General features: G+C 39.7%; 2 protein-coding genes across 4 annotated transcripts; one reads left to right on the top strand and one right to left on the bottom strand.

The window, feature by feature from the left end:
* Positions 1-3,577: 3,577 nt before the first annotated feature.
* Positions 3,578-9,510, bottom strand: LOC105188197 (probable ATP-dependent RNA helicase YTHDC2). The gene is made up of 9 exons (XM_011149538.3): positions 9,302-9,510; positions 8,973-9,092; positions 8,578-8,795; positions 8,314-8,507; positions 6,058-8,143; positions 5,588-5,974; positions 5,254-5,504; positions 4,408-4,745; positions 3,578-4,313 (listed from the first exon to the last, which is right to left on the bottom strand). Exons 3-9 carry the CDS (start codon positions 8,769-8,771, stop codon positions 4,302-4,304), a joined length of 3,462 nt encoding a protein of 1,153 aa, XP_011147840.1. The 5' UTR covers positions 8,772-8,795; positions 8,973-9,092; positions 9,302-9,510; the 3' UTR covers positions 3,578-4,301.
* A 349-nt stretch (positions 9,511-9,859) lies between these two features.
* LOC105188196 (Transmembrane O-mannosyltransferase targeting cadherins 3) lies at positions 9,860-16,730 on the top strand. 3 transcript variants are annotated; one of them, XM_011149537.2, is made up of 14 exons: positions 9,860-10,701; positions 12,350-12,486; positions 12,627-12,708; positions 12,813-12,912; positions 12,991-13,106; positions 13,190-13,362; positions 13,450-13,705; positions 13,894-14,042; positions 14,140-14,452; positions 14,602-14,892; positions 15,086-15,268; positions 15,363-15,647; positions 15,924-16,166; positions 16,321-16,504. In XM_011149537.2, exons 1-14 carry the CDS (start codon positions 10,510-10,512, stop codon positions 16,345-16,347), a joined length of 2,547 nt encoding a protein of 848 aa, XP_011147839.1. In that variant the 5' UTR covers positions 9,860-10,509; the 3' UTR covers positions 16,348-16,504. The 3 variants fall into 3 exon arrangements, with proteins under 3 accessions (XP_011147839.1, XP_011147838.1, XP_011147837.1); XM_011149536.2 differs by having other exon boundaries at positions 15,924-16,247; XM_011149535.2 differs by having other exon boundaries at positions 10,510-10,701; positions 15,924-16,730.
* Positions 16,731-17,810: the final 1,080 nt, after the last annotated feature.

Raw genomic sequence — 17,810 nt, 5'->3', positions numbered from 1 at the left:
GTCTGTGCTCTGGCCCTTTTGCATAACACATAATGCATAACGCATAAGAGAATAAACCAATTAGTTTTCTTCATTTCCCTCTTCAGGATAGAAATGAAGAACTCTGATTGGTTGATTCTCTTATGCGTTGTGTATTATGCGTTATGCAGAATAAGGGCCAGAACACAGACTTCTACATAACGCATAATACACAACGCATAAGAGAATCAACCAATCAGAGTTCTTCATTTCTGTCCTGAGGAGGGAAATGAAGAAAACTAATTGGTTTATTCTCTTATGCGTTATGTATTATGTGTTATGTAAAAGCCTGTGCTCTTACCCTAAGTCTATGCTCTGGCCCTAAGGGCCATGTATACATATACATGTATTAGGTTGTTCGGAAAGTTCGTTTCAAATTTCGAGCGCTCCACATTTCTATGTAATCAGTAAGAACGAGGGCGCTCTAAACGATTTTATGTTTGTCAACAAACATTCCCGGATCTATGAGCCCGCTAAGGAAACTTCGCAGATCTTCCTAAGTGCAACTATTTCGTCAGAAATCAGTTTGAAAAATGGAGAACCAAAAAGTCCATTTTCGTCATGTGATGCTATATTGCTTTAAACGTGGCTTCACGGCTTCGCAGACCCTGAATGAGATGTTCTCAGTATATGGAGATGCCTGCGTCACTCACCAGACAGTTCGAAAATGGTATCGAAGATTCGAAGCTGGCGATTTCAACATGGAAGATCAAGCTCGCTCAGGCCGGCCTCAGGAGGTTGATGAAACGCTTCTTATGGATCTCGTGCACGAAAATCCTCGAGTGACAGTTAGAGAACTCGCCGACACTCTGGCCAAGTCTGTTTCCACCGTACATGACCATCTGAAGAAGCTAGGATTCTCAAGTCGACTGGATGTGTGGGTGCCACACGAAATGAATGAACGGCAGTTGCTGGAACGTGTGAACGTCTGCGATATGCTGCTTCAACGGCACCAAAAAGAACCGTTCTTGAAGAGGATCGTAACAGGCGATAAAAGTTGGATCCTATACAATTATGTTAGCCGCAAGAGGTCGTGGGGAACCAGCGACGCGTCTACGCAAACAGTGGCCAAGCCGGGGCTTCACGCGAAAAAGGTTCTTCTGAGTATCTGGTGGGATTTTAAGGGCGTAGTATATTATGAGCTTCTTCAACCAAACGAAACCATCAACGCGGCGAAGTACAGCCTTCAACTGGACGAATTGAAGACTGCCATCGCACGGAAGCGCCCTGAATTGGCCAACAGGCGTGGAATTGTTTTCCATCATGATAACGCCAGACCTCACGTCGCAATGTCTATCCGTAGGAAGCTGTTAGACTTCGAATGAGATGTTCTTCCTCATCCTCCATATTCTCCCGATCTTGCCCCATCTGGCTACTATCTATTTCTTTCTTTAAAAAATTTTCTTCGGGACAAGAAATTCGAGTCTTTGAAAGTCCTCAAAAGTCATCTTGATAAATTCTTCGCCAATAAGAAACCTTTATTTTGGAGCAAAGGCATCATGCAGCTTCCTGAAAGATGGTCGTTGAACAAAACGGTACATATTTGCTTCAATAAAGTTCCTCTTTGTGTAAAATATTGCGCTCTTAATTTATTTCAAAAATTTGAAACGAACTTTCCGAACAACCTAATACATATATAATAATTTCGTGGATCTTACTACAAACTTCCAGAATATTAAAATATACTAATAGTTTTCAAATATAAACTGAAGTTTTAACGAATAAATGTGAAGTTTCAAATTTCGATTATTCGATTTGCAATGATTTTACAAACTGCGAGTCAAATACGAGTCAAAACATCGAATTTAATCCTAATCTCCCAGAGTAAATATTCTAAAATTATCCAGAAAGAGTTCCGATCAGAATTATCCTATTTTTCCTAGAAAATACAATATAAATTTAGGGAATAATTCAAGGATTCTGATCGAAAACTTTTCTGAAGTTTTATAATACCTACCTAAAACTAAATTCATAACAATTTCAACAAAACAGATACGTTCAGAGCAATCTAGATCCCTTACATAAATTTGATAGTCAATATATGAGTTATATTTTATATAAATTATAATTTTAATATTAATTTAATGATGACTTAATTGGATCAAAATATGATTCTAGATCAGGATCTTTATTTTAGTCTAAATCTGAACCCGAATAACTTGGATTATTTGGACTGTCTAATAATGCAGTTTGAATTTCTAAATTGCCACAAATTTCAAGTATCCAAATAATCAGAAACCCGTGTATCTGGAAACTTTAGTATATCTACACAATATATCACATATTTGTATAAGATACGCCGATTATAGGTCTATTTACATATTTATGAACTGAATTCGATTGAATATTTTTTTATCATTCATCAAGATAACTTTACATTGAGTCTGACGAAACAAACATTTGATACAGAAAAACGAAAATCGATTTCAATGATAATTAATATCATTATTTATATCCTGCAGGTACTAGAAAAGTATAATACGGACACCTTACTGCAATAAGTAAAAAATTACATTTCGTACAATAGCTATATAATTGTACTTAACCTAAAGACTTCATCTATAACATGAAATATTAATGAATATTATTTCGAAGTTATTATGTAACACAATTTAACACAGTCTTTGTCAATACTGAAAATCAGAATGCAGCATTCATGAAGCAGTCCTATATCTAATATGCATACGCAGATTGTAACGCCGGTGCCTCCGGGTTCGGATTTTCTTTATCGATCCGACCCTGCGTTGCGATCGTCGTAAGCGAATCGCGCGCAGAAATTTTATTAGGAGAAGGTGATCTTGGTGAATAATTGAAGTCGGTCGGTGTTTGTAGACAGTGACGCTTTATTTTATTGCTTTAGCATGTAATGATCGCGTGTTATTGCGCGAGGTTCCTACTGTTTGGGTGCCGTCTCGACGCGCGGGTTTGTTTCTTCGCTTATGCTCGCCGTCTCTAGGAGCGGCCGTGTTTACGTGACGGTGGTTTTGTCTAATGCGTGATTCTCGACTTGTCTAGAGCGTATCAGCAGCAATTATTTATGAGAGCGTTCCGGAGAACACACCGGAGTAACGGCAAACTCGCCGTTCGATCTCTGAATCGCGAAGACGGCACCAAAATAAGATCGTTCCGGTGAACACACCGGAGCGACGGCAAACTCGCTGTCCGATCTTTATATCGCAAAGACGGCACAGAATGAGATCGTTCCGGTGAACACACCGGAGCGACGGCAAACTCGCCGTCCGATCTTTATATCGCAAAGACGGCACAAAACAAGACCGGTCCGGTGAACACACCGGAGTGACGGCAAACTCGCCATCCGATCTTTATATCGCAAAGACGGCACAGAATAAGATCGTTCCGGTGAACACACCGGAGCGACGGCAAACTCGCCGTCCGATCTCTATATCGCAAAGACGGCACAGAATAAGATCGTTCCGGTGAACACACCGGAGCGACGGCAAACTCGCCGTCCGATCTTTATATCGCAAAGACGGCACAAAATAAGATCGTTCCGATGAACGCACCGGAGTGACGGCAAACTCGCCGTCCGATCTCTATATCGCAAAGACGGCACAAAATGAGATCGTTGTGGTGAACACACCGGAGCGACGGCAAACTCGCCGTCCGATCTCTATATCGCAAAGTACAAGGAGTAATCGCGGATGCCGACGGCTGCGGCCTGGTAGATTACTTACTCGCACTCTCGATTTTCCTGGATGCTTTCTGCGGACTTTTCTGACGGCTATGCCCAGATGACGGACTTCCTGAGATGTTTCGAAGACTCTTCAAAGACTGCTTGAAGCTTGTCCCCCAAGACTCGACTAACTCAAGACAAGAACTGTCGGATTTATATATCCGTCATTTCCTGTCTTCGGTTTCTTTCGTTCATTAATCCGAATTTGATCGAGATTAATCGTGAGTATGCGACGTTCGCCGAGGATCGTTTTGGCGGCGTCGTGAGTTCGGCTCGGTAGCCGATCATTCCCGAGCGTTGCTGTCGAGTCTTCGGCCAGCCTCGGGTGAGCGCGTTGAAAGGCGCGGTGACAGCGCGGGTCGGGGGGTGTGCGCCCAGCTGACTGCCGCGTGATGTTCGGCGGCAGTCAGCGTAACGACACATGTGCCGGTATGTGTCGTTACAAGATATCGTATATTTATTTTATATTTGCTATCAACAAAAATTATTTCGAATTACAGGATAACATTTACATACAGTATTAACAATTGAAAGCAGTTATCATGAAGATTCAAATTATGCGTGACGTACGATAATTCCTCTTGCAGTTTCAGAAATACCTCTGGATAAAACATTAGATCATATTGAAAATTTGTCTGATTTCGATTTATAAAAATGCATGTGCGACCAACATTAAATAAGTATCACAAACTTACTTCTGGATAATCATCTCTCCTGACATTCGCAGGATAATAATCGACAATTAAAGGACGTGGTCGTTGGCCGATGCCGGTAGGCTGCTGAAGACCACAGGCTTGCTCCTCGTTTGTAAGTACGGTCACTAAAGTGTTGATGACTTTTTCGTCTAGCGCTGACATAGCCTTATTTGGTGCCTTCATACGCCTAAGAAACAAAGCATTCCACTTTTGCCGCAACTGTAAAAACAAGTCCGCCGTCTCGGGATCGAGTTTAAAGACCACCCAGTCGTCGAGTTTGAAGATAGTTCCTTCGTGCGACTCGTCGACCTCTGAATCCGAATCGCTCTCCCACACAGCTACGAATGCATATATGTGACATTTTCGTATAAATGTATATATTTAGTACAAAGAAATTATATATATAATGCATTGTATTATACGTAGAATTTAAAGTCCTTAGGTTCCTCACGGCTGCTTGACATCAGGAGCGAGAAAATGCATGCTCAAAATTCTTTTTGCAAAATACAGGTTAAAATAAAGGAATATATTCAAAAAATAACACTTGTGATTAATTAAACACAACACTTGTAAAATATTCCAAACGCATTTTCCCTTCATCTTAATAAATTTTACGGTAATTTGTTAATTGTTAAGGCAAAGGAAAAGTGTTCGGAGTATTTTACAAGTATGCTCAATAAATTTAATTAATTGCAGGTGTCATTTTTTATATATTCCTTTATTTTAAAGTACTTTGTAGATATTATAAGCGTGTGTTTTCTCATTTTTAACATTATAAATCGAGATAACCACGATGAGTAACCAAGCACTTGATAAAAGTATTACACGTGAGAAATTGTTGCTTACCTTCAGCCTCATGAAGCACATCCATTGGTAATCTAGCCGGTCCGCTAAAAAGCGCTACTGTCAATGGATTGACAAGCGTAACGAATTTCACATGACAGAAACGTCCTGTACGGCTCATCTCTTCGTAAAGTAGCCAATCACACGGTAAAGAGTGTACATTAGACGCGTGTGTTTGCGCGGACGTCATTCTCGGAGACTTCGGAAAATCCCTCAAGGTCGAAGAAGGATGGAAAAACACTTTGACCTCTTTCCTATACAAAATTAAACATAAGCAATAATTTTATAAATTGTCTATAATTAAGGCGAGTTACCTAAATAACACAGTGTTACGTACTGCGTTCGCAGCTGGAAATGATCACGATCGACTCGAATCAAGTTGGGATACAAGCCCGCAGTCAGCGCTGCTTTCACGACTGCCCAATTTTCCGAATTGGAATTTAAATCCCGTATGTCGCTGGGACTTCTAGCTCTGACGAATCCGGACGCGCGCAATTGACCGAGAAGCTGTGTACGCATTCCCACCACCATCTCCATCACAGGAGCGGAGATGAAATTCTTCTCGCAGAAGGCACGTTCCTTGCCAGACGCTCTAGCGTTCTGCCAACCCTGAAATGCTCGCAACACCACCATGTGATCTGAATATGTCCCAGTAGCAAATTTCTTTCGTGCCGCAGTTAAAGCTCTCTTCTGTGACGGTTGCGACGGCAGTACGAAAGGATCCCTGTAACAGGTGTCATGGTGATGAGAAATTACACAAGTTACGGGTGTTAAACATGTCACGTGTATATGCAAATGTAGACCTACTTGTACGCCAAACTGCAAACGATAGTTAAAATAGGATCCAGGCACTTCAGAACGACAGCATATAACAGCATCTTGCCGAGTCTCGGTTCGATCGGTAAATCCAACAGATGACTTCCCATCTCGGTCAGATCCTCCCAAGGATCCAGCGCGTCGATTGTCTTCAATAACTGAACTGCGTTTCTAGTGACTATGTTGGACGGCGGCTCTAAAGCTCTGTCCAAAAATTCGGCAATAGGTGTATTGCCCGGCGTCAGGTATTTCGTATATAAACACAGTTCTTGCAACGGTAGACGCAGGATCTCGGGCGTCTGATAAAGCTGCATATTGTTGAATCGCACGGATGAAAACATACGATAACAAATTCCTCTCTTACACCTGCCCGCTCTACCTTTTCGCTGCTTCGCGCAAGCCTGGGATATCCAATTCGAAGTCAACGTGCATACACCCGATATAGCGTCGAAGGATTTCTCCTTGATCTTACCCGAATCGATGACATATACAACGTCGTCGATCGTGATGCTAGTCTCCGCTATGTTTGTCGAGAGAATAATCTTGCGTGTGCCATGTGGACTGGACTTGAACACCTTCTTCTGATCACAAGTCTGCATGTTAGAATGGAGTACGTACAAACTGTAACGTAAACCTTGATTCATCCTCTTCTCTTCCGCATTGATTTTGTCCCTCATCGTCACTATGTCGTCGTATCCCGGTAAGAATATCAAAATAGAGCCGGGTTGCATCTTCAGATGAATGTAAAATATTACTTCTAACAGTAGGTTGTAATCGATATTGTCATCGTTGAACGTATGATGGTATATGTCGAGCAATATTTTACTCTCTTCAGAGAGCGACGTCTCAGCAACGCGCATCAACTCATCGTTCGATACCGTGCAATCGTAGGTTTTCATGTAAGCCTCGATCAGTTCGGCACACTCGGTTTGATTCATCTTCTTAGCCCAGTCTAACGCGGTCCATTCGTTACCCGCCCTCAAATTAAGATTCGCGCCTAAATTAAGAAGTTGCTCGGTTGTGTTGATACAACCTCTACCTGCAGCAACCATCAATGGCGTCACAGAAGTCTTAGAATGCTGATAATCCACGGAGACATTTTCGGATAATATGAAATGCAAAAGTTGTGCGAAGTTGTCCTCTCCGCCGTTTAACCACGCGTCCGAAATACTTTTGTCCATTTCTTCCATCAGCCAAGGTTCCAGCTTGACTCTTTCTGGTATAGGATCACTCTGTTGGGCTAAAATCGGCGCCGGCAATAGACACTTTTCCTTCGTAGTATTTCTGTTAGAATGCTGGGGTTTGTATTGCGTCCACGATTCCAAAACCTTCCTCTGATCTTTCAGCTTAAAGAACTCTTTCTTCATCGCGAGCATTTCCTTCGTCATGTAACCTGTCATCTTTAAAATATCCTCCAAGAAATATACGTCTACGTCGTACGATCGGCCGGGGACATTGATGACGGTACACTTATTGAAGTATTTCGCAAAGATACTGGTATCCATCGTGGCGCTCATGAGTATTAGTTTGAGAGAACGATATTTAACTAGCGCATCTTTTAAAGCTATTAACAAAAAATCACAAAATCTATCTCGTTCGTGCACCTCGTCGACGATAATGTGCGTAAGCGTAGATAGAGCAGAATCACCACCCATAAGAGTACGAAGTAATACTCCATTTGTACAATATGTTAAAAGGGTCTTCGGAGCTACTCTGCTTTCCAGTCGTATCTGATAGCCGAACGTCTGACCAATCTTCTCGTCTCTTTCAAATGCCACTCTCTCAGCCACAGATACTGCCGACAGACGTCTGGGTTGTGTACAAATAATCCTGCAAGCTTGATGCTTCTGCTGACAATGCTCCAAGATATACTGTGGTACTTGTGTGGTCTTGCCACACCCAGTTTCGCCTGCGATTATGACCACTTGATAGTTATTCAATGCAGTAAGAATCTCTTCTCTTGCATTAAAAATTGGCAAAGATTTGCGAAAATGCAGTACATCAAAATTGGTTTTTAACTGAGGTACTTGAGGTATACTGCTATTCAATCTGCCCATTGCCTTGGTACTTGTATTTACTGCAACAAGAAAATATTAATAGAACTCAATTCAACAATACATACAAAGTAAAAATTAACCATCATGTCAATAAAGTACATCTTGTATTTTATAATCATGCATCACTTCACAATTCATACAAATATTCAGATGTAAGTAACCAATATGTAACTGAAGAATCCTCGCTTACCATCAGTATTAAGAGGACGTTCTCTTTCAATTGGAGGAAGTAAGTCTTGATATTCTTTCTGGTTCAGTGGAAAAGTATGTGATAAATTATATATACATTGTTTTGAAGCATTTTGTAATTTTATTACAGCATCAGCTTGTACTATCGTTGAACCTTCTCTTTTATACACAGTCAAGAACCGATTCATACCCTTTCTATAAAATAAAATTTCATTGTGATAATTCTGTTTATCAAGTAAAAAAAGATGTTTCCATTCAGTCATACCCTCGGCTCTTTGACTTCAAACCAAGTCCTCTAGCCAATTCATGGATATATGCTCTTTCCTCCGCTGTGTACGAAGATGGAAATTCTAATTCCTTTTGATCTGAAGTTTCCAAAAGTTTCTTCAGAGTTAAGTTTACGGCAATTCTAGTATCCTCCCCTATGGGGCGATGTCTTATATGTTTCCTACGTGGCATAGTGAACGCTCAAGTCCTGGCAACCTGTCAACAACAAATCAATGCTGTTCAAACAGATTAACAATGATTGTTATATGTTTATCGCACGAGTAGTTGTCGATTATTTACGACAATATAAAGTCTGTAAAAATCTAGACTTGAAATTAATCATACATTTGTCACAGGACGCACTTATAAAAAGGATAAAACACTGATACTTACGCATTAAATTAATCCGAATTTGACACCAAACGTACTCTTCGAGTGGTAGAAACCCCACCTCCGTAGTCCTCAGTAGTCACAAACACTGGACGATCGTCAAGCGCACTATTTGTCGCTTCCCTAAAAAAGAGAGAAAAAAGAATACGCGAGTCTGCCTATGCTCGTACCAATTTGGAACGAGACACCTGTGGTCTGTTCTTTTCAGCTGCACTGCGAACTAGTATAATAAGTTAGAATGAGACAACTATATTTTTTCTCACTTTAACTTATTGCACCAGTTCCATAGTGCAGCTGAAAAGAACAGACCACTTCAAAGTCATGAAACCTACACCAGAATGCTCAACAATATGAAGTTGCGCACGTCATTGTCACAGATAGCACTCGCAATCGCATGTACAGAAACACTTATTGCAGTTTGCAAAAAAGATCTAGGTAATGAAGGTCAACGAAATAACTGTGCTATTGTGATAAATAAACCGTCAATAAACAACGGAACAGTACGTTCACTGACATTTGTTAGCGCCATCTGCAAAATCCGATCGTATTTCCTCTGAATGCTCTGTAAGTAAAATCGTCGTTACCAAGTCCGCTCATTTCTCTTGCACCTTCTACTCTTCCCTTTTGCTCGCTCCCGAGAACTCCAACATATATCTGTTCCACATTGCATATGGAAGGTGCAAAATATCGAAAGCAAAATGGACGGTCATTCGTCTTGTTATCCTTCATCTGTCGATCTCTTTTCTTAACGATTACTTTTAGTACCTAGAATTTCAACTGTCCTATTCTACCCACGATGACAATTACGATCTCCGTATTTTCGAATCTCACTTCGCGCCGTCCATTCTGCCGGAGCGGCGCATCGCGCGACGATGACGCCGGCGTCGCTGTCGACACGATTGTGCGCAACGCAACTCCGTCGTTTGACAGCTCGATCGCGGTGCACGGTGCGTGCGTACGCTCGCGTTTTCATCGTGCCCTCTCTTTCTATTTTCACCACGTTTCCTCGTCCCGTCCTCGCTCGTCAGTCTCGCGCGTTCGATCACGGTGAAAAAGCTCGAGCGTAGGGCTAGCAAGCGAACTGCGGGAGAATCTCAACTTCCCTGGATCTGTCACTCCACCGGTGACCATGTCGGCGACGACGCGACGCGCTTCGACTCGCCGGCACTCGCGCTGGTGCCTGGTCGCGGCGAATCGACATCAATTGTGATGTGCCTGAAAGCGGACGCGGCTACGTCGACGTGCGTGGAAATGACATTCGTACGTCTCTCGTGGGGTTCTTACAGTTAGGGTCTTACACCGTGTTGCAATATCGAGAGCGAAGGAGAGGAGAGAGAGAGAGAGAGAGTGTGAGGGAAAACGCGAGGACGAAAGCGGAGGAAGGAAAAGAGAAGCAAGGGGGAAGGAAAAGAGAGAGAGAGAGAGAGAGAGAGAGAGAGAGAGAGAGAGAGAGAGAGAGAATACAGTAGAACATCACGGTGGTCGGCGAGACCGCGCGAAAGAAACGAGAGACGGCCGGCCGATCGATGTGTTATTTGTGATGGGAGTGCCTGCGCGGGGAGCACTCGCGGCGATCGTGGCGGTAACCGCGCTCGCCGTGTACCTCAACAGCCTCGGCTGCGGCTTCGTCTTCGATGACATCTCGGCGATCAAGGATAACCGCGACCTAAGGCCTCACACGCCCCTCAAGAATGTCTTCTACAATGACTTCTGGGGCACCCCGATGCATAAGGTGTGAGAAAAAACGAGGGAGAGAGAGAGAGAGAGAGAGAGAGAGAGAGAATATAGTAAGAGGGAGAGAAAGATAAAGACGGAAAGAGGAGGCATCGTCGCCCGCTGCTGGAGGACGCGCGTTCGAGATTCTCCCCTCCCATTCCCTTCCCCTATAGACGGCCCCCTGCGTATTGATCCGCAAGCGTCCTGTCCATTTCATCCCGATCCGATCTCTCGTTCCGTCTTCCGTCTCTCCCTCGTCCACCGTCCCTTCATGCGTGCGATGTTCCCCACGCAGCGGGAATTTAGATCGGTATGATTTCGGGGAGAGACTTGGATTTCCATGCTATCGATACGTCGAAAATTACATCTGTTTATTTTTCGACGATGGAAACGCGATGGCTGATGGAATAACGATGCATCCCTTTGTGTCTACAGCAATCGATAATACTCTTGTTGAGATTCTATCGATTTTCCACAAGTATTAATACTGATTCCATAACATTCAAATTTCTGCACTATTATCCGGAGCAAATAGTTTTCGTTAATTCGCTTGATTATGGAAACACGAGAATTTGTGCAAAAATGTTATTTATTTTTATTATATTTACTTTTATTATCACGTAAATATTTTTTCGTATTCATTGATGCTGCTGAGATTGTACCGAGTTTAATGAAATTCTTGTATACTTTGCAGGCGAGAATCTTTGCTTTTTTTTTTTTCATGCGAATACAATGATTGACATTAATATCGCCGAAATTCCATCAGTTATAATTTGAATTCCAATTCGGAGAAATTCAAATTTTGATGCCAGAAATATGCGAAAATGATTCTCATATACATTTGCTGACGAAAATGCGAGGCTTAAAACAGATTTTCTTTTGTTTTGTAGCATTAATAATTAATATTGTTGAAACTATATCGATTTATAATAGAAAGCAAATCAAATTTCGTCTGTTTTATTTAGATAGAATGCATTCTCACAACCGCGTCACGTCATGCTGCATCGATTTAAAGTTAAAGAAATATTTTTCGTTACATTCTGACGTTTCTTTTTCTTTCTAAAGATCGAGCGTACATTGATTCTATTCTAAATGTAGAATTCTAAATGCATGAAAATATAATTACGACGAGTAGATTTATTCGCGATGATATCTTAAATTATAGCGACTTAATTATTTAATGAACTTGAATACTTAAGTTCTTAATACTTTAAAACAGCCAATGTTTCTCTGCCAAACATATTGATTAATGCCATTCACCCTTATTAATTTACTTTTATTTATAGTTTAATCAGAAATATTACTTGTAATCAATAGTTGTAACAATAATCTATACTAAATTGTTATAAGTCAATTTATAACAATATTTGATTATCAATGATCTCAAAAATTCAGTACATTGTTAATAGAAATAAATTAAAAAATTAATTGCGATATATCATTATTAAGAGAATTTTCACACACACACACACACAATATATAAAATTAAAAAAAATATATACATATTACTTTTTTTTAATATCATAAAAAATTTTATTGAAGCTATTATTTTAAAGTTTTATTAAAAAATTTATATAAAATAAATTCTATATTCTATCTTTCGCTTCAAATTGATATATGAATTTTTTCATTTTCCTATTTATTTTTTTTTTTTTTTTTAATAGGAACAATCGCACAAATCTTATAGACCTCTTTGTGTACTCACATTCCGATGGAATTACCTGATTCATCAGCTGGATCCTATGGGATATCACCTGCTAAATGTTATTCTACATGTTGGAGTATGTCTATTATATTTCAGGTGCGTTTATATCTGTTTTGCACTTTTATTTCGTAACATCATGAAAAAATCAAAAGCATGGGGAATAAAATTTTGTAGAAAGTTATATTTCTTTAATCTGTGAAATTTAAAATTTTTGTCAAAAAATTGCTCCATTGCAGGATCTGTTTGATGTTTCTACCAGATGCAGCGAGTTTTGTGTCATCATTATTCTTTGCTGTACATCCTATACATACAGAAGCAGTATGTAATAATTACAAAATATATACACAGAGATATTTTAATTATTTATGCAGCATTCACAATTGATATTAATATGTTGTGTTATAACTTTAATTATGTCTTAGGTCACAGGTGTAGTCGGTAGGGCAGAAACTTTGTCCTCATTGTTTTACCTGGCAGCTTTAATTACATATACTAAATGTTGCAGAAGCAAAAGATCTACAGGTAATAATTTTAATACAGATGTGAGTGACTCACTGTGAAAACATTAAGCATCGATTCACGTATGTTCTGTATTCACAGGGTGGAAATACTTGATATTGTCTATGTTTTTTGTATTTACCGCAATGTTGTGCAAGGAGCAAGGAATTACAGCCACTGCAGTTTGTGTACTATATGAAATTTTTGTTGTACAGAAGGTAAATTCCCAATCTGTTATAAATTTGTAATACATCTTCTCTCAGATAAAATTATACTCATATACATAATTCCATATTCATAGGTTAGAGCAAGGGATATTTTCTTAGCATTAAAGTCAGCTTTTGGTGGTAATAAAATTTCACCTGCATGGTCAGGCGAGGGTACAAAACGTTTGACCGCCCTTACACTTGTTACATTTAGCCTGCTTATCCTACGGTTACATATAATGGGCTCAAAGTTACCTGTATTTACCAGGTACGATTGCAACTCATGACTTGCAATATTCTTAAATTTTTAAATTGTGTATTTAAAGACGAAAATAACAATATGTGTATCTCTTAGATTCGACAATCCTGCATCAGTTGCTGCAACGCCAACCAGACAGCTTACATATAATTATCTCGCTGCAGTGAACCTAAGACTGCTATTTCTTCCAAGTGATTTATGCTGTGATTGGACAATGGGAACGATACCGTTAGTAGAAAGCTTCACTGATGTCCGCAACCTTGCGACCCTAGCTACTCATGGAACCGTACTAGGATTGCTTGTGACAGCTGTTGTAACACGTAGCAGACAGACGTCGGTCATACTCATTATGGTCAGTAGAGATCATTGTGGAATTAGGTCATATAATGTAGTAGAGGATATGTAAGCGATAGTATATGATTGCCAGTTATAAGAAGAATATAGTAATATGCATGTTTTAGAGATTTATTTGTGTGGATTCTGCAATTAACAATACTAACACTTAACGAATACGTGATGTTTTCTAATTAATGCCTGCAGAGTTTGGCTATGATGATACTCCCTTTTTTACCTGCGTCGAATCTTTTCTTCCCGGTCGGATTTGTAATTGCTGAAAGAGTGTTGTATGCACCTTCCATGGGATTTTGCATGCTTATTGGATACGGATGGAGCATTTTAGCAGACAAGAAGTAAGTTGTGTCGTCAGTGGACATGATTCAACTTTATACTTATATTTTATTCACTTGCGCGAGTCGAAGAAAATCTCATACAAATATTATCTTACAGGTGCAAAAAATTGATGCTAGTTTTACTGGTGACGCTTTTGGCTGCGCATACGACGAAAACATTTGTCAGAAATTACGACTGGCTAGACGAATATTCGATATTTATGTCGGGTTTGAAAGTGAACGATAGAAATGCCAAACTATTTAACAACGTGGGCCATGCGTTGGAAAGCCAAGGGCGATTTAAGGAAGCGTTAAATTTTTTCAACATGGCTGTACAAGTACAGGGTGACGATATTGGAGCGCACATTAATGTTGGACGAACTTATAATCATCTTAAAATGTTCAAAGAAGCTGAAGATGCATATTTGAAGGTAAGTAAATCATTATTAAGATCAAATCATCATTAAATCATCATCATCATAATCGTCAGTAAATCATCATTAACATCAAAATTAAGAGGAGCAAACTTATTTCTTGAATAATGTGTTTTCATTTTCTCTTCTTTTTTTTATTTTAATAGGCCAAGTCGCTATTACCAAAAGCAAAGCCAGGAGAATCTTATCAAGCACGTATAGCACCGAACCATTTAAATGTGTTTGTTAATTTGGCTAATTTGATAGCTAAGAACGCAACTAGGTTAGAAGAGGCTGATTTATTATACAGGCAAGCGATCAGTATGCGTGCGGATTATACTCAAGCATATATTAATCGTGGCGATGTCTTAATTAAGCTTAATCGTACGAAAGAAGCCCAGGAGGTTTATGAGCGAGCGCTGTTTTATGACAGTAATAATCCTGATATATATTATAATGTAAGCATTGAACATGATTTTATGATTACATTATTATATAATTATATAATTACAATGTTTACATTATCTCATATGATAATGTAAGCGTTAATTTTTAAGAGAGACGGGAATATGAATAAGTATGCGTAATCGTATTTTAAAAGTAATGAGAAAATTGATTATCAAACTTATTAACTGTTTGATATTTACGCAGCTTGGTGTTGTATTTTTGGAACAAGGAAAAGCGTCTCAAGCTTTAGCATATTTGGACAAAGCTTTAGAGTTTGACCCGGAGCATGAACAAGCGTTACTGAATTCCGCTATATTACTCCAAGAGTTGGGACGAGCGGAATTACGTAAAGTAGCTAGAGAGAGACTTCTGAAACTTTTGCGAAAGGTAATTATCCTCTCTTTTCTGAGCTATTCATGGAAACATAAATAAATTAAAAAGATAACGTATCACAATTCTTTTGCGTATGGTCTGACTACAGGATTCCAATAACGAGCGTGTACATTTTAATTTGGGAATGTTGGCTATGGACGATCACGACAGCGGTAGTGCGGAACGTTGGTTCCGCAACGCTGTGGCGTTGAAAGAAGACTTTCGCTCTGCCTTATTCAATCTTGCATTATTATTGGCGGACGAACAACGTCCGCTCGAAGCGGCACCATTTTTAAACCAATTGGTCAGGTTCCATCCGGATCATGTGAAAGGCCTAATACTCTTGGGAGATATTTATATCAATAATATAAAGGATCTGGACGCTGCGGAAAATGTAAGACACTGCGTGTAACTCATTGACCCTGAAAATAACACACAGTTCATGTGCTTGGATAAAACCGCACATTTCTATTGTGGATGTATATATTATCAAAAAATTTATTTAAAATTTAATCACACACCCGCATACACACACATACAGGAAACATCTAATGTTAATATCAGAGTTTAGGTTTCATAAAATATTTTATCAACGATACAAACGAGACGTGATCGCTATATAAGCGACAGTAGATTACGATCACAATTAATGTCAGTACGATCATTTCAGTGTTACCGTAGAATACTACAGTTGGATCCCAATAACATACAAGGATTGCACAATTTATGCGTTGTGATGGTGGAGCGTGGTAAATTGGGCCTAGCACTGCAGTGTCTGGAACGCGCTGCCGCTCTGGCGCCACAGCAGGACTACGTGCAGAGGCATCTCTCGATCGTGAAAACCCGTATTAACCGTCTGCCACCGGATCAGCGCGACACCGACGTCTTTGACGATTCGCTTTGGAACAGCAACGTGAGGGATAGAAACTTTAATAACGAGCCGACGAACGGGAAATTCTTAGGAAAGACGGATTCCGTTTTCGCAAATCACGCGGTAGTTCACAATCACATAGGAAATAAGCAAAGCAATACTGACTCCCTGAATAATCACATTATACACTTGAAAGGTCCATCACAGCCTGCCCGAGCGATGAACGGTGTCGGTATGGAAACTAAGGACGGACAGCGTCCCGAGCAAACGGTCCCCGAGTTGACTAATATCGTGGAACCTACTACGGACAGGGTTTTCGATAGGATTATAAGTGCTGACGTAACGAAACTAGATATCACACAGAAACACGGCTCGAAACACGCGAATTCCGAGTTACAATTCAATCGGAGTACCGCAACAGTCGGTAGCAAGCAAGGGATTCAACAGACAAAGGACAGTGCGTTGTCATAGTATTAACGTAAATCCGCCGAATACTGTAAAGTTATGCATATAACAAAAGGTTATGGTGGTACACAGTCATATAGAGCTAATGTGTGAATATAAAAATAAATACAGAGTATTGTTTTATATGCTGTATAAAAATAGGACGTTTTATAAAATATATTTAAAAGAATGGTAGACGCTCTTTTTATTTCCCTCCCATGTGCGCTTTGATTTTAAATCTTGTACAATCAGAGGTACACAAATTGATTGTGACGAGTAGTTTAAAGGTTCCAAAAATTCAAGATATAAATCCCGCGAAATATAAGAATCATTATAACTACACGAGAATTTACATGTAATTCTCGCTTTGTCTCTCTCCTCTCTTTCCCTTCCCTCTCTCATCTTCTGTAGTATACAATATTGTGGTAACAATCACTTTCCTGTTATTCCATTCTCCGATTTAGTTTCTAGGATTTTTTCTTAGACAAGTAATCTTTAAATCATCGTTTGTATTTTGAATTACGTTGGAAGAAAAAAATATGTTCAAACCATTTCGAGACGTAGTTTATGTATCCAGCAGCACAAATCTCCAAGAAATATTTTGAGGATGTACATCCTTAGGATATACGGTATCCTCAGGATACTCTCTAATTATCCTTTAAAGGTTTGTATATTATCTGAATAATAATTTTTACGAAGACTTCGTTTCTCTTAAAAAGGAGAGAGATGCCGCAGTGGCCGCAGTATTCCAGCTTGAATTAGTAGGAGAAAGATGGGATTCGTTAAGATGATTACGTTAACGAACATAGCGAAAATCAAGATTTTAATACGCTTATCGTCTTCGGATTTTTATAATGGAGATCTTACAGAAAACAACACACGAGTAACATTCGCATTTCTTCGCTTCATCGATGCGCACACATAAACAAAGTTTATTCGAAAGGTCATCGCCCGATCGTCGATTTAGTCCGTGCATTACCTGCAACTTGTTATATCGATTGTAGCACGAAAGCAAGTCGTTGCGGGCTTACAAAGTGGCAAAGTAATGAATCAAGCTGGCTTTCATGTTCATCGGATGGCAAACTGCTGAAACATCATATAGTATGCATGTGGAAGTTACAAGACTTTTACCCTATCACGCCCCTCACTTACGAGGCTGATGTGTGTGTGTGTATGTGTGTGTGTATAATGTAAAAATGCTCCACCCGATAAATATGGAAATGAAACATGAAAGCGATGTAT

This window comes from Harpegnathos saltator, unplaced genomic scaffold, assembly GCF_003227715.2.
Source record: "Harpegnathos saltator strain DR-91 unplaced genomic scaffold, Hsal_v8.6 scaffold33, whole genome shotgun sequence".
Lineage (NCBI taxonomy): Eukaryota > Metazoa > Arthropoda > Insecta > Hymenoptera > Formicidae > Harpegnathos > Harpegnathos saltator.
Note: the sequence above shows the minus strand (reverse complement) of the source record. Positions and strands in the feature narration are given on the sequence as shown.

Bases quoted from the DNA above. Each gene is read 5' to 3' on its own strand.
- LOC105188197 (XM_011149538.3), bottom strand. From the start codon at position 8,771: ATGCCACGTAGGAAACATATAAGACATCGCCCCATAGGGGAGGATACT. The intron at 8,508-8,577 runs GTATGACTGAAT...TTTATTTTATAG, and splicing joins TTGAAGTCAAAGAGCCGAGG to AAAGGGTATGAATCGGTTCT. The intron at 4,746-5,253 runs GTAAGCAACAAT...ATGCATTCGTAG, and splicing joins TGTGCTTCATGAGGCTGAAG to CTGTGTGGGAGAGCGATTCG.
- LOC105188196 (XM_011149535.2), top strand. From the start codon at position 10,510: ATGGGAGTGCCTGCGCGGGGAGCACTCGCGGCGATCGTGGCGGTAACC. The intron at 14,453-14,601 runs GTAAGTAAATCA...TTATTTTAATAG, and splicing joins CTGAAGATGCATATTTGAAG to GCCAAGTCGCTATTACCAAA. The intron at 15,269-15,362 runs GTAATTATCCTC...GTCTGACTACAG, and splicing joins TTCTGAAACTTTTGCGAAAG to GATTCCAATAACGAGCGTGT.